Raw genomic sequence first — 14,585 nt, forward strand, 5'->3', positions numbered from 1 at the left:
CCTTAGCATTCATATGAACAACTGGCACCAGCCAGAAAGAGACAGCAGCAGTGTAGAGAATCCAGAGTGTGGCAATCTCTTGATACTGACCAGAAGATATAAGGGAGCAAGAGGAAGGAACCTCCTCAGTCTAGAGCCAGAACAGGAGACCGTACTTTTCCTTTTAAGATTTGTGGATGAAGCAGCAAGGGAGGGTTTGTACCACCAACTAGGTGGCTCCAAACATCTATTATCAGCTCTAATTGCAAACAAAGGCTGAGTTAAGCAGCAGACTGAAAAGCCACTTTGTAAATACATTTTTCCAGCTCGGTTGTTGCTTCAGTTCAACTATAAGCAAGTCTTTTACTATAATTATTCCTGGCGCAAGCAGACAACTGATGAGATTTCTTTCAATTTATCTGCACTCTACCTCTTGCCTACAGAAACCAAGCTAGACTACCATACAACAAGCCTCTTCAGAGTTCAGATCCAATAGCTGTTTTTTACCAGATCTTCTAGGAAAAGATTTTGGAGAATCTGTCTTACTGAAATGACCATTTCTGTATTTTTGCCTATATACATATCCCTCCTCCTCAGTAACCTTTAGCTTTCAGTAAACTTCTAGTCTAGGAAATAAATTTTGTGACACCCTGGGCTTTGTTGGCAACCAGAGGACATCGCTTAACTCATACATATTCACTTATTTTTATAAAAATGAATCTGTACAACTGTAGTATTTGGTCAGACCTGCATCATCTTCTCTAGATAAGCAGAAATTGTTTGGAATAAATAATTCTCAGCACTTATCTTCAGAGTGCATTAAAGAACCCATATATCTTCATTACAGGGGTATTTTATGAGCTGGTCAAAAATGGCTTCTGTCCAAAACCAGAAATTTTGTAAAAAAAATTATCCAAATTTTTCCATTTTTTAAATAAAAGCCACAAAAATGTTGATTTTTCTCCCTCTACCCCTTTTTCAATGGCAAAACAAAAAGAGGTAAAATGGGACGGGAGGAACAGAAGAGGGAAAAAGGTAAATGACGTTTGAAAAGAACAGAGTTCTAAAATGTTTAAAAACCTCAAAACAAAAAATGTTGACTTTTTTGTGATTTTCCCGCCCCCTCATTTTTCAACAAGCTGCATCTGTGCTAGTATCACTAGATCTGACTGGACGACGACAGTTCTGCTTCAAAACCACTTTTGAGGTTCCAAAATTTATTTTTGTTCTGCACTGGGATGAAAACCCTTTCAAGTGCTTTTGCACAAATTAAATTGTCTCAAAATGTCTGGTTTTGGATCAAAACCTGAGCTTTTGTGTCTGGGAAGGGGTGAGCGTGCACATTTAAGGCACTGCCTTGGGATATGGGAGACTCAGGTTCATGTCCCTACTCTGCCTGATTCAGAGCAGAGTTCTTCGCTCCAGAGATCTCCTACATCCCAACGTTAATGTCCTAACTATCCACTACACAGTGTGAGAGTCTCTCTCTCTCTCGCTCTCAAAAAAACCCTACTGACAAAAACTTCATCAAAACTGCTAAGTCTTTGCTAAATGTTTCAGCTTCGATGAAACAAATGTTGATGAATTTAATCTAGTCGAAAGTATTCCGATCAGCTCAAACTATCATTTCCCTGTTTTCTCCCAGAAGGGGAATCTGAGGCACAGAAAAATTAAACCACAGGCCAGGGTTTTGTTCATAAACATAATTTTATTTTGTTCCAAGTATGTGCCCTTGTTGATTCAACAATGTCGTCTGGAGCTTCAGGTCCTCCACCGACCAAAGAAGATTGATATGGAAACACTCCACCTGACTTGTTTGCTCACAATTTCTGTTCTCTCTCCTTCTCAGCAGTTCAAGGTCTCTAAGGCTCAGAGAGATAGACTGCAACACTTGCACCTTATTCCGAGATGGGTAAAAATACAGCGAACAAAGAATTAGTAAAACAAAGACTCAGGGCTTCAGAGGGCTTTGAATATACAGACAGATATAAAACCTCTTATTTGGATTTTAACTGATTTAACCTCTTTTTGTCTTGTAACCAAAACGTAAACCATTTAGACTGTGGTCTCCTGCTGTTCCCATCCTCCTACTCATCCCCATCCCCCAACAGAAATAACAGTATAAAAAAGGCTTGATGTTCCTAAAACACTTTGTTTTTTTAACTAAGATTTTGTATTAAATCATGTTCCCTCCTCCCCACAAACTAACTTGAAGCTGGTAACACAGCAATATGGACTGGACGAGACTGGGTAAAGCATGAATTTCTGATGGGTGAAGAGCTGATTATAACTTTTTGCTATTTGGTGCAGGGATGTGCTTTGCATTTCCATTGACTTAAATGCTACAAAATGAAGCAAGTTATTGTTGGTGCTGGCGCCAATTTGAGCATTAAGAAAAACCTAATAATCCTGGAGTAGTTCATGGACACATGGAAAGTTTCTTGGCTCAATATTTACACAGATGTTTTAAATCATGGTTTGTGAAATGTATTTATTTCCCAAAGATAATCCTCCACCTGAAAAAACAAACTATAAATCCCTTGATCCAAACCCCATTTCTTTCCAAGAGTTGTTAGAAATCTTGATTCCCCAATTTATCTTAGCACCCCTCATTAAAAGCAGAATAGTGAACAATGATTTTGTTTTCTTAAGAAAAAAGAAGCTGCTGCTGATCTTCATGGAGACCGTCGCTCTTTTTTCATGAGTAAATGACACTGGATGGTGCGGATTCGACTCTTTGCTGGTGCAAACTCAGGCTGGAGTTTTAACGTTGATTCATACCATCTCATGGCCTTTTCAAACTCCTCCTGTAAGGAAAGAAGATTGAAAATGTCAGCTTTCAAAACAGCAAAAGCCACAACATATTCTATTCACTTCCTATCTTAAATGATTGTGCAGTGCTGCGGGGGGTCATTAAATGTGTGGTGTTCTACCCCAGAAGTAGTTGAAGTGATTTCTCTATTTTCCTCACCTACCTCTCAGGGATGTTGTGTGGTTTATGGCCCAATCCCACAGAGTGATGAGTGACAATTAAGTCAATGAGAGTTGAGCATGCTCAGCACCTCCCAGGATATGACCTTTGGGGTAGAGCTACACTAGAATAAAAGGCCCATGGTCTGGCCATGGCTGGGCTGGGTCAGCTGACTTGGACTTGCAGGGCTTGGACTGCAGGGCTAAATATTGCTGTGTAGACATTCAGGCTCAGGCTCAGGCTCTACCCGGAGCTCAAATATCTATAGAGCAATTTTAAAGTCCTGCAGCCTGAGCCAGTTGACCTGGGCCAGCCGTGGGCATTTAATTGCCGTGCAGACTTGATCAATAAGTATTTGCAAAGCACTTTGAGATCCTTGATGAAAGGAGATATAATGCCTAGCACTGTAGCCTATTTTTCAAGATTTTTTTCTATCTCCGTTTTTTTTTTTAAAAAAACACAAGTTGTATAGTTCATTGAAATGCAGTGTGGGTTAGCGCTTAGAGCAGGAGACTCAGAGTTAAGGCTCCTGGGTCTTGCTCTGCCGTTGACTCAACAAGTGGTCTTGCTTAAGTCATACACGTTCCGTACCTCAGTGTTTCCGTTTATACAATGGGGATAATACTCACTTCCCCGTGAGGTTAGGAAGCTTAATTAAATCAGTGTTTGTGAGGCTCTCTGAAATTTTTGGATAAAAGATGCCAAGTGTTATTTATAATAGTTACACAGACCAATCAACAAAGTATAGTTTTTCTGTGATTCACACAAGAAGGAGCATTTGTTGTGGAATTACACGTAAGCAGCCCCAAACTAGTTTCTTATTGGAAAAGTGAGAAATTAACGAGCAGCATCTGATGTGAAGAACCAGAGACTTTTCCATTTTTAGCTTCTATTATTTACAGTTCTGTTAGTAACACACATAAGGATACTTTTATAGTGATTTGGTTTTACCCTGATGTCCCTTTAGTTTTATTTTCCACACAATTCTACAGTTTTGTGTAAGACTCAGTAGAATCTCCCAGAATTTTCTCCAGTTGCCAGACGGCTAACATTTCCAAATTATACGGCAATTTGCTGGTTAAATCTAGTGTACGTCAACATTTTTAATGCTGTATTGGTAGCTAATATGACATTTTAGATACTTAGCTTACTGGGACAGATTCTGCTCCCAGAAACAGTAAAGTAATCCCATTCACTCTGCTGGAGCTACTCTTTTTGATATATGTGTAACCTGACCCAGAAAGGGAATTTGTCTCCATGCTGCAGGCCCTATGTACTGCCTAAACTGGTGCAAAAAAGGCCCCACACAGGGAACATCCCAAGTCCAGGAAGCCTTCTGCCAGCTCTGTCGTGCCCCACCCCTGCCAAGAACCCCTAGGTCCAGGGGACATTTTGGAGGCAGGGAAAGGGTGTGCTGAGGATGGGAAAAGGCATGGTGGTATGTATTTTAAGAAGGTTAACTTTAAAGGGACACCAGCAACTCAATTTCACTTCTGTCTGACATGTTTTGCATAGTATTATCTCAAGAGATCACTCAGATTACTACAATATAAAGGGATAGAGGAAAAACAATATTTTCAGTTTGTTTCCACTGTGCATTTGGCAGCACTGTGTGCAGTTAGTGCAACAATATATCTAATTATGTATATGTTCCACCCCCACCACAGTAGTACCTGACCACCCAGTCAGTTTCCTCTGTTATTTGTGTGGGACTTTCATACAGCAACAACGGAGAGTCAAAACATTTTAAAAAATTAAGAATATGTGACTAAATCCTGAAAAATTGGCAGGGGCAATCAGAGGCAAGTGTAGTACCTGAAAATACTTCAGACTCATTCGTTGATACTAACTAGATTTCAAGTTGATGGTCCCCCTTTTACCATCCTGATTTCTTGGCACCAGCCCTGCTAGTTGATCAGAATCAAGTATACAACATAGGTCCAATAAGAAGTGGATAATCTAGGCACATGAGAGACACTTGCTCCTTTTAATCAACAGGGTGAAAGATGTTGAAAGAAATATGTTTACAATGTGAGGGAGTTTAAACTCTCTCTACCAACTAGTGATCTTTGTGGGCTGATAAACTAGATATTGAAATTATGCCTCCCTTGCGTTATCCACTTATTTTGTATTGTATTGTACCACTTGGGCCTATAGACTGCAAACTATTCAAGACAGGGACTCTTCTTTGTTTGTCTCCAATTTTCTGGTGCCATGTAAACTTTTAGGACATTATTTAGAGGGGAGATTAAGCAGAATTATCTGCAGTTTGCTACTGTCATTACTAGGCCTCATAGCCATAGCATTGTGACACGATGTATAAATACAGTAGCCATCCCAGTATTGAATAATCAGTGTAGAAGTTGGAATAATTCAAAGAGCATATTTGAAAGAATATTCCTCCTTTCTGATCTTGCTCATCTCCACTTCCAGCCTCCTGCACCTCTAGCCTTGAAATTCTAAGCTTGCTCCTGGGCTCAAAGCTGCTTTACGCTGTATCTGGAGATGGGAGAAAATCTAGCAGCTGCTACTCACCATTGCAACATAGACATTAGCCAGTGTGAAATGATTAACCACAAAGTGCGGGGCTATTTCCACTGCCATGGTAGCCACGATGATGGCATCATTCCAAAGTTTTGCATTGTGGAAGATGTTCGCTAGGCTTATTAGTGGCACATCCTGAAAAGAGAAGAGCCAGAGCTATAAAGGGAGTGGGCAGTACAAGCTGCATTCTCTTGACCCTGAATCAGGGAGTTGGCAGGGGCTCTACCATCTCTTCCTTCCCACTGGGTTATTTCTTGGAGATGGATGGGTGGCTCCTATTTTATTTCTCATGGGTTTAGACTTCAGAAGTACAAATCCAGACATCTCTAATATTTATATGTAATTACACACAAAAATCTACATTAACAGAACATTCATGATGGTTGCAAAGTCAAGCACTCAAAAGTTAAGAAATGCCAGTTTTAAGGTTGCCTGTGCAATTCTAATTTGGCCCCCTTGAGCATATGCATGATATAATCTTTAATTACATGATCCCATACTATTTTCCCCCCACAGGATTCCTCTGGGGATAAATCAGTGTTGTGTAGTGAAGGAGACTGTAGGACCCCTGCCTTATATGTTGCAGAAGTTAGAAGGTGTGTAGTGATGAGGCAGGGGATTTTGGGAAGAGAAAGGATGGTCTTATTGTTAACGCAGCTGAAGGCCGCCCTGGAGAACTGCCTTTGTCACAGAGTTCCTATGTGATGCTGGGAAAGTTGCATAAACCCAATTTTCACAGGTGGCCACTAATTGTTTATTCCTCATTTTCTGGGCACCTGATGGGGGTCTGATTTGCAGAAGAGCTGAGCACTCTCAATTGCAGATTAAATCAATGAGAGCTATGCTTTGAATACATAAATTGCTACATAATACTAAGTACTCTGAAAAATCAGGCCCTAGACATCTCATATTGGGCACCCAAGACTAATGGACACTTTTGACATTAGTCTCCCGGTGTTTCCATTCCCGGTTGTTAAAATGGGGAGAATACCACCTCACCTCACAGGGTGTTGTAAAAATAAATTCATTCATGTTTGTGAAGCACTCAGATACTATAGTGAAGAGTGCCACAGAAAAACCTACAAGGAAATTCTGTAGTCAGAAAAGGGTTTGAATAATGTGCCGTAAATAAGGCATGGAGACACACATGAGGATAAAACAAAATATTGAATAGCTGTTCATTCAGTGCCAAGCCTCACAGAGTTTTCAAGCTGTTGGATTTCAACAAACCAAGCCCACATGTTTTCTGGAGACAGCTGCTCCTTCAAATAGGAAGACAAGTCCTGAGGTTGGAAAGCATTCTGGTATTGAGCAATGACATGAAATTGCTGGAGATTGGTCAGCACTGCAGGGCTGTGTTCTTGCCAAGTTGGCAGTGTGCTAACAATTGCCAATCATGTTACTCCAATCCCTCCCACAAAACACATTGCTAAGGGAACCAATTCTGAAGAGCCTTAAACAGTTCAATAAAAAGAAAGCGGTAGGGAGATAAATAAAAAGAGTTAATAATAATAATATATGGAGATATACCTATCTTATAGAACTGGAAGGGACCTTGAAAGGTCATTGAGTCCAGTCCCCTGCCCTCACTAGCAGGACCAAGTACTGTCCCTGACAGTTTGTTTGTTTTTTTGTCCCAGATCCCTAAATGGCCCCCTCAAGGATTGAACTCACAACCCTGGGTTTAGAAAGGCATAATGCATAATCTCCTAATTCCAGTCTTCCTTTAAGATATACAGGGCAAAGGAAGACTGAATTACAGAAGTGAAACAGATGCAGTAGAACTGAAATAGATACAGTGCTGTCAGGTGGACTGCACTTGGGACAGGGAAGCCAGGCATAAACTAAATTATCTCTTTCCACCCATGTGGATGCCATCACCACAGTATCTGACCACCGCACAAAAACATGTACATCCTCCCAATACCCCTTGAGGTAGGGAAGCACTCTAATCGCCATTTTACAGATGGGGAATAGAGGCACACAAAGATTAAGTGACTGGCCCAGGAAGTTTGTGGCAGAGCCGGCAACACACCCCAGATCTCCCAAATTGAAATCCAATGCCTTAATAACAAAATCATTCTTCCTTCTTTTCTCTTCAGTTCTAATCCCAGCTCTGCCATGGACTCACTGTGTAGCCTTGGCTAAGTCCCTTCTCCACTCTATGCCTCAGTTTCCATAGCTGTAAAAAGAGGCTAATGACTATGATCAACCTCCCCAACACAGGTAAAACTCTTTGTAGATGGAAAGTGCTATTTAAGCATTAAGCACTCCTAGAACATATTAACTAATCCCTGGGTGGCAGAAACAACAAATTTCTGTTCCAGCATACCCACATAAATTTAGCAACTAAGGCAACTCCATATGATCAAGGGATTCATGTATGTATTGATAGCCTGCCTGCCATTTATTACCGAGCATGTCAGTCTTGAAGGACATTCACCTGCCCTTCCAGGCTCAGGGGAGACTTATAACTGTGTCTTCTGCAGGTGTGTAAAAATACATCCTACATTAAAGAGGTGATGAAAGCCTCAAGGACCTTCACTAGGACTGGCTAATATCCTAGGTCAATGCGTTGGCCAGGTGAGAGTGCATATGACATTTACACTAGCTGGGGGTTGCTGATGAGAGCTAACTGATGAGAACTTGTTATCTGGCTACAGATGAGCCACAAGGTGGGAAGAGCTGCCAGTATTTCATTTCAGCGGTGAGCAGTGTCGTACGTACCTTCATGTGATGCGGCGCGTAGTGCAAGGCCTGCCGCAGACAGTCTATTGCTTTCTTCCCTTGACCTTTCACCCTCCAGTAGAGAGCCGCCATGCTGGAGAGGACCCAGGAAGTCTGATTCTGAAAAAAACAATGCAGCAGGGGGAAAAGAATTACACAAACCTGTACAAAATATTCTCCCAGCCCCACCTCCTCCCTCTACACTCCATAATCAATGTTTTCCATTTAAAAATTAAACAATATACCTTTAGAAAAGGCAGCAAAAAAGTGTGTGTTACCTAATAATGAGATATACAAAACAGCTAGATTGCAAAGTCAAATGCCTGAAAATTAGGAAATGCCAAATTTATGGTTGCTTCTGCAACTTTCATTGTGACCTGTTGTGCATCCATCTTATGCACTCTTGAGCACGAGTCCTATGGAAAAATAGTATGTAATTAAGGACTGTAACAATGTATCTGCACCAGCAGGCCAAATCAATGTTGCATGGACAACCTGAATTCTGGCATTTCATAATTTCCGATTGCTTGACTCTGCAACCTAAAGAAAGAAGAGTTACTTACTCTAGAGTAACTATGGTCCTTTCAGACGTGTTGTCCACATGGATTCTACTCTTGGCATGCCTACGATCCATGCACGTAAGATTGAATTCTCCTAGCCAGCAGTGTTTGTTGGGACTACACCTGCACCCTAGTTGTCATTATGCTGCCCCACCCCCCCAGCTGAAGGCACAAAAGAAAGAACAGGCCCAACTGTCCACTGGTTCCTTCACCAATACAGGATTCCAAAGGAGTAGGACTCCATAGTTGTGGGGAAGAAGGCGGGTCATGGAAGCCATATGTATTACATCTTAAAGAACCACAGTTACTGTAGGGTAGATAACTGAGTGACTGTCCACATAGATTTCACTCTTGGTAACTAACAAGTAGCTATCTGGCTGCTTGGAGATGTCTAGTCGGAGTCCTACTTAAACAAAGATGTCAGGACAGCCCTACCAAAGTGGGCATCTGATCTAGAAGCCTCTACCAAAGAGTAGTGGACCATTATGGAACAAAATCTAGGTTGTTTCAGAGCTAGTAGATAGTCCAGTATTGCTGAAATGAGTGATGTCAAGACAGACCATTGATGCCGAGATGCCCAAATAGGAAACCTCTTCCATTAACTTTATAAATCAGCCTGGTTTAGTGTTTTCCGCTTTGGAGCAGAATGTTCTGAATTTCACCTGATCAACTTATTTTGGTGGATGTCAGTCAGACAGCAGATGTAATAAAACTGGGTCCAGGTATAAAATCTGAACATTGTTTTATGACTGACTGACTGACAGACACACACACACACACTCTCTCTCTCTCTATTAACTCAATAGCAGTCTTGCAGTGTTTGGATAAGTTATTTGGCTAAGGAAGAAAACTAGCTGATGGACGATCTGTGTTCTATGCTTAACCCAGCCATAGTCTTAGTGAGAGGCCTGTGGGAGATCACAGGCCAAATTCCTGGTTCCCTTATTTGGGTGAAGCTCATTGGATTCAGTGGGAGTTGTAGCTGTGTAAGAGAGGAGAATCTGGACATTAATCTCTGTATATTTTAGTATCCTCAGCTTTAAAACAGACACAACAGCACTGTCCCTATTTGGCAGGGGTGCCATAAGGCTACATTTATTAATGTTTTCAAAGTACTTCAAGATCCTCAGATGGAAGCCAGTGAAGAAGAATGAAGTATCACAATCAATGCTGCCCAGCACAGGGATATGATATGATATATGGGTGGGATACCAAAGAACTTTACAAATGTTATTTTATTAAAGAGACACGCACAGAGATCTGACTGCTTCACCTCACATTATATAAGCACAGAATGTGGGTCAGAAAAAGGCTTACAAGCAATTGCAGGTAATGCATAGAGATAGAACTCTCTTTAAACTATCATCCAATATCACCATGGTCCTAGACCGAGTTTCTGGACAGATAGCCCTGAGGGCTGGATTGTCAGGCAAGTAAAGTACAGGACACTAAGACCCTGTTGCAATTTTGTTTGTCACACACACATACCTTTTCCAAAACTTTGGCTATTCGAGTTCCGACTTGTTCTAATGACTGTGGTGAATACTGGTCTTTGCCAAGATTCTGTAATACCTGGGGAGGAGGAAAAGGCAGGTGCTTAGAGGGTGGAAATTGACAAGATGAAATCAAGGAAACACAGATAAGTAAATGGCTTCTTAAAATCTGATGCTGTCTCCCAGCAAAGACTGGATCCCTCCCCTAAGAAGGACTCTGTGTTGCCTGCATATCTGGGGGCTTTTGTGTACAGTACAAATGCACTAGCTGGCAATGAGAACATGGCCCCTGAAGTACAATACTGAAATGTTGAAAACATGACAATAGATGGATTCAACATTTTGTGATCTGCTCAACATATATGGTAAATTTTTCTTTACATAACTTTGTTATTGGCAAAAGATCCCAGATTGACAACTCTAGCAACTGTTTAGCCACAGAATAGGTATAGCCTTGGTGGCAGTCACTAGACAAATTTCCTCTCCGGTGTGCATTAGAGGGACCACTTCTAGGAGTGAGAAGGTAGTTCAGTGTCCAGGGACCATTTGATTCTCGTCTCTTTTGTTTAGAAAGCCAAAAGGGGAATTGATAATATGGTCTCTGATCTACTAAAAAATGAAGTGAGACCATCATTATTTGGTAGTAAGTTTGGTCATTCATTAGTACCCATGAGCAGTGAATCAGTGAGGAAAGGTTTGTTAGTCTATTACAAATCCTCGGAACCATCCCATCCTTGACATAAACCTCATGGTCTCTTGATCCTTAAAATCTCGGATAGCCTTCAAAGAGCAATGTGAAGACAGAGGTGTACCTCTTTCAGCTGACTCTCTCCAGTGTAATGCAGGCTAGCCCGATTGGAGACCCCTTGCAGATGGTCCAAGGTGTGCATACTGGCAGGTAGATTGGGGCTGCAAAGGGGCTCCATGGCTGGTTCTTGCAGCTGTGTGGCAAAATCGATGTGCTCTGTAATGCTAGAAAGGAAGAAAAACAAGTTCTAAGTCATACACAGACCCTTCTGGTCAGGAGAGGGAGGAGTCAATTAACAAAAACAGCTTATGTAGCAGGTAAGAACAGGAGGAATTTGACCTTCACTTTGTAGACAAAATTCTAAAACAGCAGACTTCTTTGCTAACCCATTCTAGCTGATACTTGTCTGTCTTATTAGACTGCATAACTGAGTGGCATTATTGAACCATCTTCTGTTGGCGAGACAGAAAGTTTTCGAGCTTACACAGAGCTCTTCTTCAGGAGTGGCCGTTAACCACAAGCTAGTTTCCTTACAGCAGCAGAGTTGATATAGGTCACCAAGGATAGAGGCATATTGGTAGTTTTTCCATTAGCACTTCATACACGTATGATTATACAGATCATGCAACTCCCCCATCCCCCACACCCCCAACCTGGCTCAGTGTTTACATTAGTTAGAGCAGGTTTCCAAATCCAAGACAGCTCACCCTCCTCTGTCTGACTAACCAATAGGTTTTATATTCTCTTCTGTGAAGGATGCAAATATGAAGGGGACTTGCAATATTACAGCATGGGCTAGAAAGGAAGGGAGGGAGATAGTCTATTTATTTTGACTTAACAGTCCTTACAAGGAAAAGCCACCCAACAACAGAACAACAAAAATTAAACTAACCAATATGTAAATCAAAAAAACCAAAACATACCCATGCAAACCGAGAGCCCTTCCCCAAAGCCCTAGCAAATAGATGGCCTTTGCAGCAATCCCTGAACGTCAACAGATTCAGACCAAGGTGGGTATCAAGTTCCAGAATCGAAAGGCCCTGCTGGAGAATGACCTGCTGACAGCCTCCTCTCTATTATAACATTGGGATCTAATTCAGCACCTCCATTGACCGCAACTACAACACTATCGCTCACAGGCAGCACTCTCTCAGTCCTTAAACACAAGCTGGAAACCAGCAGGCAGCCCAAGTAAACCTGGGAGCATTGGTGTCATGCTCACAAGATACTGTGCATAACTAACAGACTGCACAAGAATGGATTTAAGGAGGAGCCCCATGTATATTGAGGTGACAGTCAGTGACAACAGTAACATGGTTTGTATTTGAGAGAAAAGGTCCTTGCCAAGTACAGATAGAAAATAGCCGCCCTGTTCATTGCTGCTATAGGACTGTCTGAAACAACTGAGGATCTACCAGTACCCCTAAACTGCAAATGTGGGTGGCCCATGGGGACAGACACCCTCAAATCAAAGAACAAAGGGGCTGTCACAGTCCCCAGCCCTGCTGTTGGCTCCATGTTAAAGACTCACCTCCCTGGGTAGAGTACCATAGAGGTGGTATCAAGATTGGCTGAAGTCATAGTAGAGTTGCCATTTGCTTTAGCAGGCCACTAAGATGTTTGGCATATGTACATAATAAGACCATACAGCCACCCTACCCCGATTACTTGATTACGTTCACACGCATGATACTCACTCAATATTTTTAGCAGAAACAGCTAGCCATGTGCTGGCTACAGTAGTGAACTCCACCCTGCGGAGTTTCAAACACTCATCAGGACTTGGCCAGCCCAGGCTGCGATAGTCACGCCTTTTCCCTAGAAAGAAGCAGGCAATATCTTAAAAAAAACAAGCTACAAAGATTCATTTTTAAAGATTTATAAAGGATCAGATTTACACAGCACTTTACACATATAGAGGCATGTGAGGTATTCCCTGCCTCAAAGAGCTAAGGCCCCATCCTGCAATTGGATCCCTGTGAAAAGAGCCCCACACCTGTGTGGAACCCAAAGGTCTGCCTATGGTGATCTGATTGCAGGATCCGAGCCTAAATAGGATATGAAAGGCTGCAATGTGTATGTTTAAAAACCTTTTTATTAATACCTTTCCACATCTGTAGTTTAAGAATAATTATTCTCTGGGTTACACACAAAAAAAGCAACGTGTTACCTGCATTTCTGCACTTGGAGTTTCTTGAGGTAAATTATTAAATAGAAAATATTACCAAGGAGGTGCTGAGCTTTCCTTGTCAGTTCTGCAACTACTTCCAGAACCAATGCAAATATTTTTTGATTATTATAGCCTCTGTTCTTCTTGTTTCAGGGTGAGATGGAATAATGTCAATATTTTTCAGGGAATAAAATTATTATTGATCATGATGGATGATAACTTTTACAGAGTCTTGCTTGCGGATCTAAGAGTACTTTAGAAACCATTAAGAAATTAAATCTCAGAACTTCCCATTAGGTAAATATTATTCTTCCCATTTTACAGATGAGTAAACTGAGGCAGGGGGATACTTTGTCCATGGTTATGCAGAAATCAGTGACAAAGTAAGGAATAAGACCAATGGGCCAAAACCCACTGAAGTCTTTCCACTGACTTCAGTGCGTTTTGGATCAGGCCCTAAGATTTCAGATTTCCTGTTTTAACCACCAGTCAATACTGTCTCTCACATGGTAGTTTCAAAACAAGTGGAGTGTATAAGCAGAAAAATATTTTAGCAGCTCAGCAAGAGGCTAACTATGCTGGCCCTATATGGTTCTAACTATTACAGTGCTTAATAACATCAACAATACTATGTAGAAAAAAAAAAGCAAGCAAGCAAAGAGCTAAATGCATTGCCTAGGCAGCATTTCAAGATCTATTTCTACTTACTTGATTTTCTTTCGCCATTTGGATCCAAATCTTACCGCCTAACCCTGCATGAAAGTGCTTTCCCTTTTTGCAAAATTAAAATAAATCTATTACATCAACTCATAGAAAACACTTTGATTAGAGGCCTGCTAAAGGAAGTTGTTCTCGGTGCATCACTGGGAAAATTCATGCCAGGGTAATCATTTCTTAGCATGTCAGTACTCTGGAATGCTTTTCACTCTTAAGTATTCAGTAGTTCACATGGACATTTCTGAGCCCCCCTGCTGGTGGTGGTGGTGATCATCTCACTGAGGAATGATAATATATAACAAGAGAAAGGATGGTCTGCTGGTTAGGGAGCTAGCCTGGGACGTGGGACATCTGAGCTTATTTCCCTGATCTAGCACAGATTCCTTCGTGACCTTGGGCATGTCACTTTGCCTCTCGGTGCTTCAGCTCTCCATCTGTAAAATGGGGATAAATAGTATTTCCTACCTCACAGGTGTATTGAAAGGATAAATATATTAAAGAATATGAGATGCTCAGATACTACAGTAACGGACACCATACAAATACCTAAGACCGAGATAGCTAGATAATATTTGTGAGCTCAGCATTATGGGGGAGTGTAAGGTCACAGGTACGATCCAAATTTCCAACCTGCTTAGCCTCAAGTAATCTTTACTGTTTGAATATTAAACAAATC

General features: G+C 41.4%; 1 protein-coding gene across 2 annotated transcripts in view; it reads right to left on the reverse strand.

Annotated features, from left to right (window-relative positions):
• Positions 1-1,679: 1,679 nt before the first annotated feature.
• Positions 1,680-14,585, reverse strand: part of TTC17 (tetratricopeptide repeat domain 17) — an 88,104-nt gene continuing 75,198 nt past the window's right edge. The window contains exons 20-25 of one of the 2 annotated variants that reach the window (XM_065403195.1): positions 12,720-12,840; positions 11,087-11,246; positions 10,270-10,353; positions 8,222-8,341; positions 5,486-5,629; positions 1,680-1,876 (exon numbers count right to left, since the gene is read on the reverse strand). In XM_065403195.1, coding sequence (XP_065259267.1) covers positions 1,688-1,876; positions 5,486-5,629; positions 8,222-8,341; positions 10,270-10,353; positions 11,087-11,246; positions 12,720-12,840 — 818 coding nt within the window. In that variant the 3' untranslated portion in view covers positions 1,680-1,687. Of the gene's footprint in view, positions 1,877-2,453; positions 2,787-5,485; positions 5,630-8,221; positions 8,342-10,269; positions 10,354-11,086; positions 11,247-12,719; positions 12,841-14,585 lie in introns of those variants that run through there. The other variant, XM_065403196.1, reaches the window with a different exon arrangement.

This window comes from Emys orbicularis, chromosome 4 (assembly GCF_028017835.1).
Source record: "Emys orbicularis isolate rEmyOrb1 chromosome 4, rEmyOrb1.hap1, whole genome shotgun sequence".
Classification (NCBI taxonomy): domain Eukaryota; kingdom Metazoa; phylum Chordata; order Testudines; family Emydidae; genus Emys; species Emys orbicularis.